General features: G+C 43.7%; 1 protein-coding gene across 1 annotated transcript in view; it reads right to left on the bottom strand.

Annotated features, from left to right (window-relative positions):
- Positions 1-330: 330 nt before the first annotated feature.
- LOC117550719 overlaps positions 331-16,423 on the bottom strand; it is a 28,616-nt gene continuing 12,523 nt past the window's right edge. Inside the window, exons 2-3 of the mRNA XM_034223230.1 lie at positions 6,667-7,593; positions 331-498 (exon numbers count right to left, since the gene is read on the bottom strand). Of these exons, the coding sequence (XP_034079121.1) occupies positions 331-498; positions 6,667-7,587 (1,089 nt within the window). The 5' untranslated portion in view covers positions 7,588-7,593. The remainder of the gene's footprint in view (positions 499-6,666; positions 7,594-16,423) is intronic.

Raw genomic sequence — 16,423 nt, 5'->3', positions numbered from 1 at the left:
TTTAAACTATGGGTTTTCTTCGGAAATGTTTCCTTGTACGATGTGAGGGTCTAAGGACAGAGGGTGTCGTATTGTCATACTGATATTTTGTACAAACTGTAAAGTCCACTGAGACAAATGTAACATTTGTGATATTGGGCTATATAAATAAACATTGATTGATTGATTGATTGACCTCATGTCCAGAGGAGGTCCTCGACAAGGAGACTGGAGCCTCCACCCCGAGCTGGTCTCCCAAGTGTGGAGCAGGTTCGGGAGAGCGGAGGTAGATCTGTTCGCTGCATGCGGGAACGCGCAATGTGCTCTCTAGTTCTCCCTGAGAAGGCAGGATCACCCCCCTCTGGGGGTGGACGCGTTCGCACACAGACCTTGGCCCAGGGTATTACTGTACGCTTTCCCACCAGTCCCTCTGATCCCTCGGTTCCTGGACCGAGTGCAGGAGGAGCGACTGATAGCGGTCTTAATAGCCCCGGAGCACACGGGAGCGTCCTGGTTTCCCTGCATACAGCGGATGCTGTCAGGGAGACCGTGGGAAATTCCGTGGCGGGGGGATGCTCTCTCCCAGGCAGAGGGAGCAATCAGCGGTCACCCAGTGTTAGGCCAACGTTTGTGGGCATGGCCCCTGAACGGGAACACTTAGAGGGGCTCGGCCTCTCTCAAAATGTTGTGAGTACTATTCAGGGTTCTAGAGCCGCGTCCACCAGGGCGTCTTACACAGCCAAATGGACAGCGTTCCAGCGTTGGTGTGTAGGGAAAGGTGTGGACCCCGTTGCGTGTCCCCTGCCTCACGTGCTGTCATTCCTCCAGCTGTTGCTGGACAGGAATTTGGCCTATAGCACAATAAAAACATGCGGCTGCCATTTCTTCATGCCATGGAGGTTTTGGGATCAGCACGGTGTTTATTCACCCTCTGACAAAACGTTTCCTACGAGGAGTACAGAGACTCAGACCGGTATCACGCGCTTTAGCGCCTCAATGGGATTTGGCTGTAGTGCTGCGCGCACTAAGTAAAGCCCCTTTTGAACCATTGGATCCGGTTCCCCTGAAGTTTCTGTCAGCCAAAGTAGCTCTGCTCCTGGCTCTGACATCAGCTAAAAGGGTGAGTGATTTGTCTGCTCTCTCTGTGGCTCCGTCATGTCTCCAGATCCAAGGAGATGGCAGCTCAGCGGTGTTGCGCCCGAACCCGGTTTTTATGCCAAAGGTGATCACAAGCTCGTTTAGATCGAGAGTGATAACCTTGGAGGGCTTCTTTCCTCCTCCTCACACGTCAGAGGAAGAAGCCACATCTCATCTCCTCTGTCCCGTGCGCGCGCTGGCATGCTATGTTGCACGCACGGCTGCTTTACGCAAATCCCAGCGTCTATTTGTGCATTATAGAGAGCGCTCAATGGGGCTGCCTCTATCTGCACAGCGCCTGTCACACTGGCTGTGTGAGGCTGTGTCACAGGCGTATGTTTCCTCTGGGTTGGATCCCCCGGAAAACATTAAAGCGCACAGCACCAGGAGAATATCAACTTCTACGGCGTTGCACGGAGGAATGACAGTGGAAGACATTTGCATTAGTGCATCTTGGTCTTCACCCTGTTCTTTTATTCGTTTTCATTTGAGGGATGTCTCCCATTAATCTCTGACACATTCAGTACTGAATAGCCTGCCACAATGAGTAATGTCGGGGGTTTTCAATTGCATGCCCTCTCTCCTGCCTGTCGGCACTGAGAGAGCGGCCTTTTGTTCCCCTCTCTTGATCGTTCCTAACAAGTGAGACTCGATCTCTACTTTTTAGAAACGACAGGTAGCCCGAGTAAGCCGACCTTCGTTCCCTGATGGAGAAATATTCATTTTTTAATGCTATATTCCCTGGGAAGGTGATGCTCCATTTACGCACGGCGAAATGGACATGGGTTATTAACTGAGTAGGTGTGTTTTGTGCTTCTGGTAACGGACGGAACCAGTGGGGCGTAGACTACATCTTGCTTCGCCCTTAACCCAATAGCGATAGCCTTAGAGGGCGAAGCCTTATACAATATAGAACTGGGGTTACGTAATGTAACCCAGCTTCTATGAGTATAGGTGCAGCCCTCTAAGGTTCGGGCCCCACTGGTTCCGCGAATAGCTGAAGAAAAGCTGTTGGAGTGGATTGTAAGGCCTACTTCCTATTTATACGGAAATGAGCCTGGAGGTGGGGCCCACGTCATAGGTGGGCGTGGAATAAGTCTGTCAGTGCTGCACACGTGCAGTGGGGATTACCCAATAGCGATAGCCTTAGAAGGCTGCGCCTATACTCATAGAAGCTGGGTTACATTACGTAACCCCAGTTTCCTGTCATTTTTGTTAGGAAAGGAAGGACATGCCTGAAAGACACAACATTTTCTCCTTCTCTGAGGGTCAAGAAGAACATCCAAGAGGAACATTAAAAGCTGATGTTATGAGATTTTAAGACCAGTACACTAAGAAACTACTTTTATTGTGAAAACACAGTCAGCTGATCGAATGCACCTATTTCCACATCTACACTCCATCTGCTGATTATTTATATTTGCCTCACTTTATGAGCTTCACATCACCTGTGCCTTGTACCGCAGAGTTTGCAACGTCACAAATAAATGGGGCCAATCTTCAGTCAGATGTGAATGTGTAATCTAACATTTTCAGTAAGAATAATGGACAAAAGGAGTGCAAATACAATTTATTTTAATGTGAACCAAAACTTAATCAAATGTTTTAAATAAAAAGCACATATGGACAGAAGGTGTGAACCTATTAAATGTATAAGTAAACACATGTAGTCAAATAAAGTGACAGACTAGGCCTGTGCAGTTGGTATCAGCTTTGCCCAGCATGGGCTCCTCCATCAGGCCTGGTCCTCCTCGCTGAGGAAAGACCCTCAGTCCTCTCCAAACCAACGGACTGGACGTCCATCACACGGAGGTTTCTCCCTGAAGTCTCTGCAGCTCTCTGGACACCTTGCTGTCTCAATCCGTCCACACTGAATATGAGAGGGGTAAAATGAAAATAATAAATGCTTTAGACCAGGGGTTCTCAAAGTGCGGCCCGCGGGCCAATGGCGGCCCTCGGAAATGTTTCTGGCGGCCCGCGATAGTTAATGTGACACGCTGAAATGCATGCGTTATATTTTAATCCTCCATGGTTGTATCTAGTAAGAATTAGAATGAGTAGCTTTCCAGCGGTATCTCCTGTGAGACTGTAACCAGGGCACAATAGCCAATATGGCCGCTCAAAGCAGCTTGACTTTACACTGTGTGGGATTGGTGGATTTGTGTGTCCGTCAAGGAAATCTCGGCCGGCAGCCATCATGATCTGAAATGACCAATGGACATCGAGAAATCACTAAGGACCTACCCACCAAGTAAACAAAACATAAACCACGTGTCTCTCATCAGTTTAGGTCTGTGAGGGGAGAGAGAGAGACAGAGAAAATGTCTAAAAAAAACTTTACAGTTGCCGACTTCGCTAGAGATTTTTTTCGCTAGCAGCAGTGAAGATAGAGCCTCAGAACCTGAAGTTTTCAACTCTTCTGAAGAAGAAGAATACAAAGACAACAACAAGGATCCATTTGGACATGGGTAGGTGTAAATATTACCGTAATAGTGTACTGGCAATGTGTGGGGAATACCGCGAAAATGAACAATAGGTTTATTGATATATATTTTTTATCGATAGTCATGAACTTTTTATTGGGACAAAATAGACTCTCCATTAGCAAACGTTTACTCTGTGTTAACGTTATTTTGGTGTGTAAAAGTGAGATTACATGTGTAGATGATTAAATTAATAATGTATTCGTCCCACAACGGAGACATTTACAGTGACATGTTTTTGCCATCGATTATTTTATCATACTGTTCTGTACAGATGAGACTTTGTCATAGATTTATTTATATGTGTGCCTGTTATTATTTTACCGTCCTGTACAGATGATACTTTGTAATCAGATGTAGCCTATGTATATGTGTGTCTGTGATTTTATACTGAATGTAAAGTAACTGGAAATACCTACACAGGCGGCGTTTATCCAGCAGCCACAACATCCATCTGTGCCGGCCCCCAGGTCAAGATCTACCGTGGCTCAAGGGCCTTCACCAGAGCCATCACCACCAAGGACCAGCAGACCAGCATCACTACAGCTGCCTCCACCTCCATCTGCGGCTGCCACCAGGTCAAGATACACCTCAGCATAAAGGCTCCACCACAGCCATCACCTTCAACCCAGCCAGCAAGGAGGTCTCGTGGAGGTCTCGTATAGCACTTGTACACCCCACCTACACAGCAGCCCATGCACCATCACCCCCATCTTCACAGCAGCCAGACCCACTGTCTTGGAAGACAGACAAAGACCTTGACACTGTCTTGACATTTATAATGAATAGTTGGTTGAAAGTTCTGATGTTCAATATTGTAAATAGTGAGATTTTCCTGTTTCTTATATTTATATAAATAGTTGGTTGAAAAAAACATATTTATAATAAATTGTTGGTTGAAAAAAAAAAAGGTTGAATGCTCAATTTGTATTTATACACATCACATGAACCTTGGTATGTAATATGAAGTTATTATTCAGTCCTGATGTATCTCAGTCCCTGCTGTGGTGAAAGTAGAGTGATAAACACCTATTTCACTCAAAATTTGAATTTAATGTTTTTCATTTTAGACATGAATAACACATTTATATACAGTGTAATTCAAATATTTCACTGCTTTTGCGATCCTAGGACTTTGGTAACCAAATCTAAAACACCAAAACAATTCGATCACATGAGTAAATTTGTGTTTTGAAGATTTTCCAAAAATCGGATTTCACATTTTAAGCTTTTGAGCTACTTATCTCATCAAACAGTGCTCTAAGGTGAGCAATATGCATATATATCAAGACCAGTGATTGTCCTGAACATTTTGATATGTAACACATGGGGTGCCATGTTAGAAGAAATACATTTAAAAGGTGATTTAAGAAAACGAAAATCGAGAAAATACCCTTAGACTCCAGAAGGTTAAGAATGGTAAAACTGAGCCCCCTGGGTTGTCATTCCTAAATTATGAATTGCAGCTTGTGGAAAGTTTGCTAGACTACTGGTTGCATGGCAACTAGGCATCTCGCGAGTTGCGGTAATTGGTTAGTACAATAAAGAAAGGATTTGTTTTGGAATTATTTTGTGTTCCGTTTTTTCTTGGGTGGCCCTCAATCCAATATTGGGTACCTAAATTGGCCCTCACTCATCAAAACTTTGAGAACCCCTGCTTTAGACAATAAGAAACATAAAGTCGACTGTTGAGTTGCTCAGTTTTTTTAGATTGTCAATACTATTACTGTATAACTAATATATCAGGTTAAGAGGCACCTTCAAATAAAGATTGGTCTTTAAATACATTTTGTCTTTTGAATTGTTTGTCTAACGTCAAGGATCTAGAACTGGTACTTAGTTTTAATGATACAGTCTGGTTATTATGCTGTTTTGAGGAGGCCTCACAGGTAAGAGCACTAACTAGCTACCATCACATGTACCTTAGCTTGACTTAAATGTATTAAACGTATAGTTAAGTGATATGAAAATATAAATAACTAATGTCATGCAAACATTAATATTTGCTTGATTCCAGTGTTGAATTTAGCACAATTGCATACAAACATTAAGGGATTTTAAGATTCTGAAGTATTATGCTAAAAACTCAATAACTTAGATTATTATTTATAGTTTTGCTGAATAGTTTCATGTCCGCTTACCTTAGAAACGTAAAATGCCACGGCAGTGTGCAGATGGGGAGCATGTTAGCTTAGCTTGGTAGCTTCAGCTAGCTCTGGAACTTTCAGCTCGGTGGCAGGCGCAGCAGGTCCCGCCTCGGCTCCGCTCTTCCCAAACCTTTCAGCCTGCGATCCCCGGGGGGAGGGGGGAACATCCAGCTGGCCCGCTGCATCCGCGGAGAGGGCTTAAACTGCTGAGACCAGCCCAAAGTCACACAACGGCTCTTTTAAGAGCCACCTACACCTTTTTTAAAGAGTTACAATCCTAAGTTATTATAATGATTACACTGGTTCATATTTTACTCAGTTTACTGAACTGTGATGCATGAAACCAGAAGGGGAATTGTTGAGGTTTACTGAATTTACAAAGACATTAATATATATGAGTATAACAGGTCAGTGTAAAAACAAGCTTCTGTCAGTCATGAATCATTCAAACTATTTATATAACCATGTAATACAGTTATGTAGTAGTTCAGTAAAAGTAATTCTTTATTTATATGTCTTAAATATCCTTTATTTTAGAGGGGCCTGAGACTTAACATGTTCATTGCCCAAAACTGCACTGTAGTTATTGTGCATGTGACAATAAGGCCTTAATATTAGGGCTGCACGATATCAGGAACACATAACACGATAACACTTGCGATATTTGAACAAAAACTTATACATGCAGCATTATTACTTTTCCAACAACATGGGATTTATTGTTTATTAGTTAAATATCATGTGTGTGTGTGTGTGTTTGTGTGTGTGTATGTGTATTTATTTATTTACATGTCCTTCTCTCAACTGGCCAACACAGGGAGCATATGCTGAGTGTAGAAGTTCTCCAGGAGGAGGAGATTTCCATGCCATGTAGGGTCTTTGGGGATGGGGATGATGATCGCCTCCTTTGTGGTCCACACAACAAAGTAGCAGAGACTCCGGTCTGTGATGTGCAGCTGCCCTTGGACCTGGTGCCAGTATGGTTGATTCTTCTTGAGAATGTATGACCCACCCTCCTCACGGAGACAGAAGGATGGTAACTGGACTGCCTCCGCGATGGTCATGTTCCTCTGGCTGTGTGGACACTTCACCTCCAGCAGGGCAGATGGCTGCACAAGTCCATCGGGTGATGCTCCCAAAACACCCGACTCACTCACAAATAGACCAGAGTCGATCACTGTCACCCGATAGGCCTGCACAAAAGCCTTCACCCCTTCGGCCTCGTTTACAACTCCCCAGTTGACAGCCATGACTCCGTCTAAATGGTACCCCCCAAGCACCCTCTTCATGAGGGACGCGCATGGAGTGGATGAAAGTCCCGACCTCAGCACAGCACCAAAATTGCTGGCTGTCAACCTGCCCTGCCTGTGTAACTGCCACTGAGGATTTGTCTGCTGTCCTACGGTGGCTGTCTGGATGGCAGCTTGCTGGCCTCTTGCCAGTCGCATTGAGGCAAGAATTGCCTCAAGCCCCCGACCCCCATGCTCCTTCACCAACTCTGGCATGGTGACAATGGCCTGATGTTGAGGCTGTGGCTCTGGCTCAGGTGACAAAAGCCATGCCATGCCACACTGTGTGCCCCTCAGTGCAGACCTGAACCAGTCTACATCCTGAGTGGCGATGTTTCTAGCCAGTGGGTTGTATGTCTCTTCTTGCTGTTGGTAGAGTTGAGACACCGGCTGGACTACTTTGGAAGTGCCAGGCTTCCTCCACTGGCACTCAACATCTGTGGAGCTGATCTGCCACATGGCAAATATTGCCAATGCTGCAGCGTGGCTGCATTTGTACATCCCCCGTGCACAATCACAGACAGCGCTCTGCATCGCGCCATCGTCTCCCATGCAGATCTGTAAAAATAAAGTAAGTACCATTTGTTAGCATGCTATAATAGATCGAATGAGCAATAATACAAGGATGGTCAGGATCTGGGGGTGGGAGGGTTTATTTTTCCATAGTTTTGTCTGATTGTTGTTATTGTTTGTTTTTTCTGTATTTTTTGTAATTTGTGTTGTATTGGTTGTGATTGTACATTGTATTTTTTTTTTTAAATGTGTATGAATACATTTTTTAAAAACATTTCATCAACAAAAAAAAAGGATTTGATCAGGATCTAGACTCAGTGTGTAGTTTATTAATTAATCAATGCTCTCTACATTAGGAAAACACATACCAGTGTACCGGAGGGAGTCACACAGCTGTGCCTAGACAACCAAACAAATTGACAAGATAACCAAAATCCTTGAATCTACACACAGCAAATAAACTCAAATGACACAACGAGATGTAAAAGGAGATCACACATACAGTATAGTCGATATAAAACTGGCCGCTTCAATCTGAAGAGCAACTAAAACAAAACACGGGAGTGTACCTTGTTCTTGTGAACACTAATGTTATCCACAGCATACACAGAGACCACAAAGTTCTTAAGGAGAAAACTAGTTGTTAAAACAAAACATGTTAGTGTACCTTGTTAGTTAATGTTAGCTAGCTGACATTAACGTTAAACATTGCACTCATATTACTCACCGAAACCTTGTAAAGCCGGTCCCGCATGCTGGCTCTTACAGAACTGACTAACTCCCCTTTCGTATATGTACAGCTCTCAACGTGCCCAGACTTGTAGTGATTTTCACCTCGTTTTATACTTTTATTCTCATTCTGAAAGAATGAGGTGAAATGTGCCAACGTGACGCCCATCTGTGTGTTGGTGACGCGTATTGTGCGGGACCAGAGACATGTAGTTCACTGAGCGGTTTCACACAAAAAAATGTGTTACTTCGCAATTTTACGACACATTTTTATTTTTTTGACTTGCAAAATGTTCTTTTAAATTGACAAACATCATATGTGTAGTTCGTGGCACAATTCAAACGGGATCAAAAGATACGTTTTCTCTCTCCATTGAATTCAATGTATAATTTTCCGCTTCCAGGGTCCCATGGACGCTCCCGGAAGGGGAGGGACTTTGCCTCTCTATTTGGAGCAAGCTGCTGGGCGGGAGTTGAACTCTGACGTCACTGTCGAGCCGTTAGTGGCCGACTCCGCCTACTAAGGGCTTCTCGGCAGCTCTGCAGAATCCTATGGGTGACGTCACGGACCCTACGTTCATTTTATATATACAGTCTATGGGTGTGCCTCGCGATAGATTACAACGTCATGCGTCTCAAACTAGCAGGTGTCATTAAACCAATGCATTCCATTCACGTCAGGTCAAACTAAGTGAATCTTGCTCATTTAAAAGCCATGCTTTTTAGCTGGTATAATTAAATCCAATTATGTTTCACCCCTTGCAGCAACGTAAACAAATCATGTTAATTTAAAATCACATAGTTATATGTTGGTTCTATTAGATATAAATATGTTCAGTTCAAAATATATATATTTTTCATTAAACAAACTCAAAATAGATAGACTGGAGTAACTCAGACCTATCGTTTTTTGAGTGTATTATAACTGTATGCAGCTTTTCATACTTTGCGGTATAAGTGGTTCTTCTATTGACTTTGTCCTATCAATGCGGCTCACATGTAAACAAATAGTGAAGACCACTGATCCAACAGGTTGTTGTTCTATTATGTAATTTATCTCAATTTTTACCATGCTCTTTTCAGCTTTTGCTTTCCTTGCAAATGAATTGTCTAAAACTGAGACTATGATTTTGTTGTTTTGAGTTTGGTACACATTCTTGCTTGTGTCAAGGATAGTGGAGCAGGGTGACAGACAAGAAAATAAAACAGAATATATATTTTTGTAAAGGCTTGGTCCCAGGTAAGGTAAGGCAAAATAAAACAGAACTTACTGATGTACGACGAGAACAGCATACAAGGATCCAACAAGACTGACAGAAAACAAGGACTTAAATACAGGCTGAAACTAATGAGGGGATAGAGCAGGTGTGCAGGAGGTCAGGTGACTGCCGGGCTGATGGGGAACAGGTGATCCAGTAAGGCCAGAGTTGCGGTCGGATAGTTTAAAAATCAGCTCCTAAGTTCTAACCCTATCTCCTATTCCTTGACCTCTCGCACTCATTTATTGACGCTGAAATAACGTTGATCAGGGAATGTTTAAATAACCACAGACACCAGAATGATGTAATTTAGTTCAAGAATGACTTACACCCAGACCCTCAAAGCTCTGTCCCAGACCCAGGCAGAGCTGCAGCGGTCTGGGGCAAGGCTCCAGGAGCTCAAGACCTCCAGTAAGGAGCAGCTGGAGCAGGCCTGTGCTGACAAAGATGCTGCTGCACATGAGTTGCCTCCAGTCACTGCCATTATCCAAGGCTGCATCGAAATGAATTCATTTAACAAAATGAAAACTGTTATCATTTGAATCTACAGAGCCTTGCCAAATAGTTCAAAGCTTCATCCGTAATATTGATTGACATTTCAATTCTAAATCCAGAACCTACCCAATGCGTCCTAATCAGCTACCTTGATACAGATCTTGAATGTAAAAACCCTACTGATACAGCCCTTTTTTAATCTGCATCTCCTGCATCAAAATGGCTGCTGATGGCTGTCGTGATTTGAAAGACAACCTCATAACTGCTTCTCTGTATTAAGGCGTTGTTCAAGCATGACATGCACATTTCAGACTTCTGTTGTTTATATACATTGTGTATGCCTTTCTCGCTCGGTCGTGAATGCTGCTTAGGTTCTCTGGAGGAGTTGATGTCTAGCCACAAGGCAGTGCTGCAGGAGAGAGAGCAGCAAGCACTCCACCTAGACTTATCAACACAGTATTTCATCCACTGCATTCCTTTGACATACTTACTGTTAGGATATCAAAAGTCAAAGGGGGTAGAAAACACGTGGCTTCATCAACAATGGCTGTTGTCTGTCATGTGACACGCTGAGGCTCTGAGTGAAACGTCACGGGGTTAAGGGATAGTGGATAGGAGAATTCAAAAGAACTTAGGAGAAGAGACTGCGGTACTTTAGAGAATTCGAATGCACTTTCACTATCCGACATGTTTATGATGCGTCTGCTGCTGTGGGGAAACTATGGAAACTACATTTTTCTATACAGCGGACTACAACATGGATGTATAATAAGAACCACGGACTCATCTAGAGACTCTGCACCGTGCTCTGATGCTGTTGCTTTATGCTTTATGAACGTGGACAACAGAGAAACATATTCTTCATGACCAAAGTTGGAATTGAAATAAGAAAATGAAAGTGAAACTTATGCTCGTCACCCTCTCCCTCCGGTCCACATTTATACAAATGATCCCAATACGTATGATTGTATGGACTATGAAAATATCTTAAAATCAATACAAATGTATTTATTATAAACGTTAGTCTTTAATGCCTATCACTGTGTATATCACCATTCAAACATCTTTTAAAAGTTGAACAAACTCCACACAGCTCAGTGAAATGTTGACTTTATTTGATAATTTCAGTAAAAACTAACGTTCATATTTCTCTTTTTGATTATAATACTGATGAACGTTCAAAACAAAGCACTTTGGCAACTTACCACATACGTTTTAAAAAGCTTAATAAGCACCGTAACTTTCATGATATAATTTCTCCGTTATAATCGTTTGTTTCCGTGAACGGCCGACTGTTGTGTGACGGCAAATGCTGCGGCTGCAAGGCATTGTGGGGCAGCATTTTCTCCTCTCCTTTCGTCAAGGGAGGTCCAGTGGTTCCTAAGCTAAAGGAGGTTTTAAGGAAGTTTGAAAACCTCCTTTCCTATCATTCTAGAGAATTCGAACGGCACTTATCATGGCTGCCACTGAGGGACTTCCGGGTCATTTCACTCCGTTAGGAAGGTTCCTAAGCTAAATGGACTATTCGACTTCAGCCCAGGACAGACAAACACAGGAAGTAAAAAAATATGGAATACAGATGGAAAACCTTTCCAAATAAAACCAGAAACATAAATCCAAGATCTTGACGGCTCGGTATTCTTGTTTTGTTTCTTACTTTTTCACTTAAACATATATATTTGATATGTTTACTATCTCAATTGTAAAGTGAGTTGTTTGATGTTGTTTATTGGTCTGAAAAACATCAGTCATGTTGAGAATGATTTGACACAAAGAGTTACATTTATCTCCAGTGATTTTATACTTTAGGAAAGGACACCCTGTGATTATTTGTGTTACATCAGTAAAGATCCAGTACCTGAGAGTGAGAGAATTGAGAAAAGGAAAAAGGTGAAGCAGCAAAGGCTGAGAAATCCTGGGTGTTTCTCAATCGTGAGGAAAGCTGCTCCAGAGCCACTATTTCAAGCATACTACGTCATCGAGTGCCGCCAAAGTACTGTTCCAATGTCCAGCATACTTGGAATTCTACCGAGCCCGGCGTACTTCGTTTGGAGAAATTTCGAGGCTGCACATGTGTAGACTCTGCGGTCTTAAAATCCCCACACTGCTTTACGCACGGACCAATTTCCCCAAATCTGTGGCGGAAAATGTAAGACGGGCTTCTCGTGTGATGCACACCTGCACACTTGCTCGCCTGTTCCACTCTTCGTTTTCCGAATGCCAGGAAGTATTCTTGCCTCGTTTCTGAAGTAAGATGCTCGGAAGACATGTGCTACCAAGCAAGCGTACTCGCGATTGAGAAACACCCCCTGACTAAGTATGAATGAAGTTCCAAAAACGGTGGATCCATATCCCATAATGCAATTCGATAGCACCCTTCCTGTCTTCTAAATGTCCACAACTCCATACATCCATCCATCCATACATCTTCTCCCGCTTATCCGTGGTCGGGTCGCGGGGGTAGCAGTTCCAGCAGAGAGCCCCAAACTTTCTTTTCCCTGGCCACATCAACCAGCTCTGACTGGGGGATCCCAAGGCACTCCCAGGCCAGCGAAGATATATAATCCCTCCACCTGGTCCTAGGTCTACCCCTTGGTCTCTTCCCAGTGCCTGGAACACCTCCCTAGGGAGGCGCCCAACTCCATACAGTACTGTTATAAATCTAACATCACAGGCTTCCTCTAAATCGGGCGGGGAACCTCCAGCCCCCGGGCCGTATACGGCCCGCGAGACCATTTGATACGGCCCTCGAGGTAATTTATAAACACACGCAAAAAAGAAAAACATTTAAGAAGTCTAGACCGCAAAAAAATTAAGCAAGCGAGTGCCTGTTTCTCCTGGCCAAGTTCCTTGAACACAACACGAGCCTAACGTGTCATCACGTGATATCTGTCTCGTCTGACAGGGGTGCAGTTCTGCACCAGAACGTCGCTCCGGCACTTCCAAAAATTGCAGTACCTATAAGGAGCGGTACATATGCCGCAGTTTTTGCGTGGCTGTGTCTTCTGTCATACTGATCATACAGTCAATAACTTTGTTGTTATTAGCATCTGGTTAGCTAGCTATGCTAACGAATATAAGCTTTTTCTACAACCAGTGAGGTAAAGGCACATCTTTATATGATCATTATAGAGAATAAAGTAAACAGGTATAAAATACTATATGACAGTAAAACAAAGTTGTTATTAATAAACAACAATACAGTTTGAAAGGGGAGTGATTTTTAAAATATCCATAAAGAAAAATAAATCTGCTTACAGTTCTGTTTCATATGGGTGTTGAGAGATGTATCCATAGATCTCTTCATGTTGCTCTCAAAGTGCACCAGATTGATGCTTTTAACTTCAATATTTAAAAAAAAATCTTCCCGGGGGAACATGCCCCCGGACCCCCCTAGAGGAGGTTAGGTCCCCCCCTCACCCACTTAAATCATGTTCACATGGATATGCACACATCTTGTGTCCATATCTTTCTGTTTTGGTGGTCATGCCACAACCGTGCACATGCATGCATACGCAAGTTATGGTAAGATATCTGGATTGAGAGGTTGCTTTTTCTTTGCACAGCATGAAAGAAAGGCGAAATGAATGGGCTGTGATTTTAGTATTTTTAAGCAGAGGTCAATAATTTGTACGGCCCTCGGAGGATGTTGAAAAAATTGAAATGGCCCTTGAGAGGAAAAAGGTTCCCCACCCCTGCTCTAGATCCACAATAATCGTTGTTCGACTGTTTTCACGTGCTGAGTCACACCCAACCCAGTCTCACAAAAAACGTGTAATAACTACGTTGGTCCACAACTTGGGACGTAGTATTTCTACAAAAACACCTCTGAAATTGTAGGATCCCTACGTTTTGCAGAAAAAAAAACCATGGCCGACATTCGTTTTATTCTCGGTGGAAAATGCCTATTTTAAGGTTAGTTTGGCAATTAAAATGCGTTTTGATGTCTTTTTATGCGAGAAATATGAGTTGTTATTTCAGATTATGTGTGCATTGGATGCACATGATCTTTAGTTTGCTAGTTATTACGAAGATTACTTCAGGAAATTGTGTCCATTCAACGTTTTCATTGTTACCAAGGTGGTTGCTAGGGACGCTGCTATCGATATTATTTCTGTTATGTTGTGTAACTGTTTAATGGTGTTATCTTTATTGCTACCCCCTTCCCCGTCAATGTATAGTGTTGGTCCTCAGCGCAAACGTATTAGTTGAACAAAATCTGCATCTAAAATTGTGGCATAGATACGTTATTTTCCCCTGTGCAATTCTCCATTTACTCAACAATAACACATAATTATCCTCGTCTTTATTTATTTTTTGATTAATAAACACAAGTTGGAGTCCGTCAGGACCGAGGGTCGGAGCAGCTCATTTGCTTTAGAGAATATTGCACCCGGAAGTAAGTATTCTCTCCGCTTCGCTTGACAAACCCCGTGATAGTCCTCAAGCTCTGTGATTGGATGTTTGAATGTGCTCCGAGGGTTACGCCGAGCGTCGAACAGCACTTTGAAATGGGATGGAACCACGGCAGACTGTCCAAAACTGGAATTGAACGGGTCCACCGTGTCAACAGTGCATTACAAGAAATCTATCAATATGTGTGTATACCTCTGTTACAACCCGCCTCCCTACTTAATAGTAGTGGCTCGTGAGGCAGTCCGCAACATAAAACAAAAATACACAACACGTAGACACTCAACAGTGATCGTACATTTATTGCCACAATCATAAAACATACACTGGAGGACAGGTAAAACAAACAAAAGACGGAGGGGACTTGGGCCAACCACACCACGGGCCGTAGGATCCAGAGCCTTCCTCCGCTACCCAAAATCACACACAACCTAACGGGAGAAATAAAGCCGCGAAAACCTAACTTTAACACGTCCTCCAGGAAACACAACAACAAGCAAAAGAGCTCTGCCACAGCAGAGACATCCGGAGTAGTGATCGGCTCCTCCTTCTCCTTCAGCCTCCTCTTTTATGTTCGGCTGATTGGCAACTCCTGCGCCGAGCTCGGCTGAGTGGCAACTGGGAACACCTGGGGAAGGCGGAGCCAGGTGTACCTGCACAGCAGAGAGAACAAAGAGGAAAACAAAAAGGGGGGGGGGGGGAAGTACGTAACACCCCCACCATGAGTTAGTGATTTTGTTTTTATTTTTTTTTTTATTTTTTTTAAACAAAACAATCACAACAATCAACCTTAGTTGACAGACGTGCTCACCACCACTCATTCCACACACCAGACAGGTTAACAACACACAATAACTGCTATAACTGCTGTTCAAAGCCAGAACCATAGCCAGTGCCTCCTTTTCGATGGTGGAATACACCCGCTGGTGTCGATTGAATTTCTTTGAGAAGTATGACACCGGCTCCTCCACCTCACGATCAGCTCCAATACGTCTGCACGCTGCGCATCAGGCAAGTGTGCCAAATGAGACTCCATATTGGCCAGAGTCTCCGCAGCGATCGGGGCCTCTGAGGTGACAGGGGTGTCACTTTTAGCATTGGACAGCGCCTCTACACAGGCAGCGACAGGGTTATGAACAGCCCCACGGCTTATCGTACCTGATTTCCCACCCTCACGCCATGATGGAGGATCCCTGACCGGTCTGTCCAATCCCGTAGCCGTAAAACTGTCGCGGGTGACTGCCACCGCATTCACTCCCGGCTTAACTAGCACTCTGCCACCGGCTAAATCATTCCCCAAGACCAAATCTACCCCTTCAATGGGAAGACATGGCCGAACCCCGACAGTTACCGGACCTGTGACCAGATCTGACTCAAGATGAATATTATGCAATGGTGAACCCACACACTGCATACCAAACCCCCTCACAAGAACATCCGAACCCACAGCAGACTCCTCAGAGAGGGGCAACACACCCCTTATCATAAAGGATTGCGAAGCTGCTGTATCCCTCAAAATGGTCACTGGAACCCTGTTGTTCTTCCCCGGTAAAGACACCATTCCCTCCATGAGAAACGGAGCAAAAACTTCCAGTTCAGATTTGTGAGACCCTGGCTTTGAAGTACTCACCAAAGCGACCGTCTTTACATGCTTATTTTCATCCCGTAAAACATAGCAATTCGCAACAATATGACCTCTTTTCTTGCAGTAATGACACACTGGCCTATCCGTAGATTCCCAATTCACCTCTCCCGGTTTTTCCTCAGCAACTCTTGGCTTGCTGGACTGCCATGGCACTTTAGTGAACACTGGGGTTTCTCTGATATTATTGTCCACAAACCCGGCCTGTGCCCTAGTCCTCTCACTGTAGACAGTCTTGTGAGTAAGCACATATTCATCAGCCAAAACCGCAGCATCAAACAGTTTCACCGGTTTTTGCTCATTGAGGTATGTGGCTACTGTGTAAGGCAAACCGTTT

Source organism: Gymnodraco acuticeps, unplaced genomic scaffold (assembly GCF_902827175.1).
Source record: "Gymnodraco acuticeps unplaced genomic scaffold, fGymAcu1.1, whole genome shotgun sequence".
Classification (NCBI taxonomy): domain Eukaryota; kingdom Metazoa; phylum Chordata; class Actinopteri; order Perciformes; family Bathydraconidae; genus Gymnodraco; species Gymnodraco acuticeps.
This window is presented reverse-complemented; position numbering and strand designations above follow the sequence as displayed.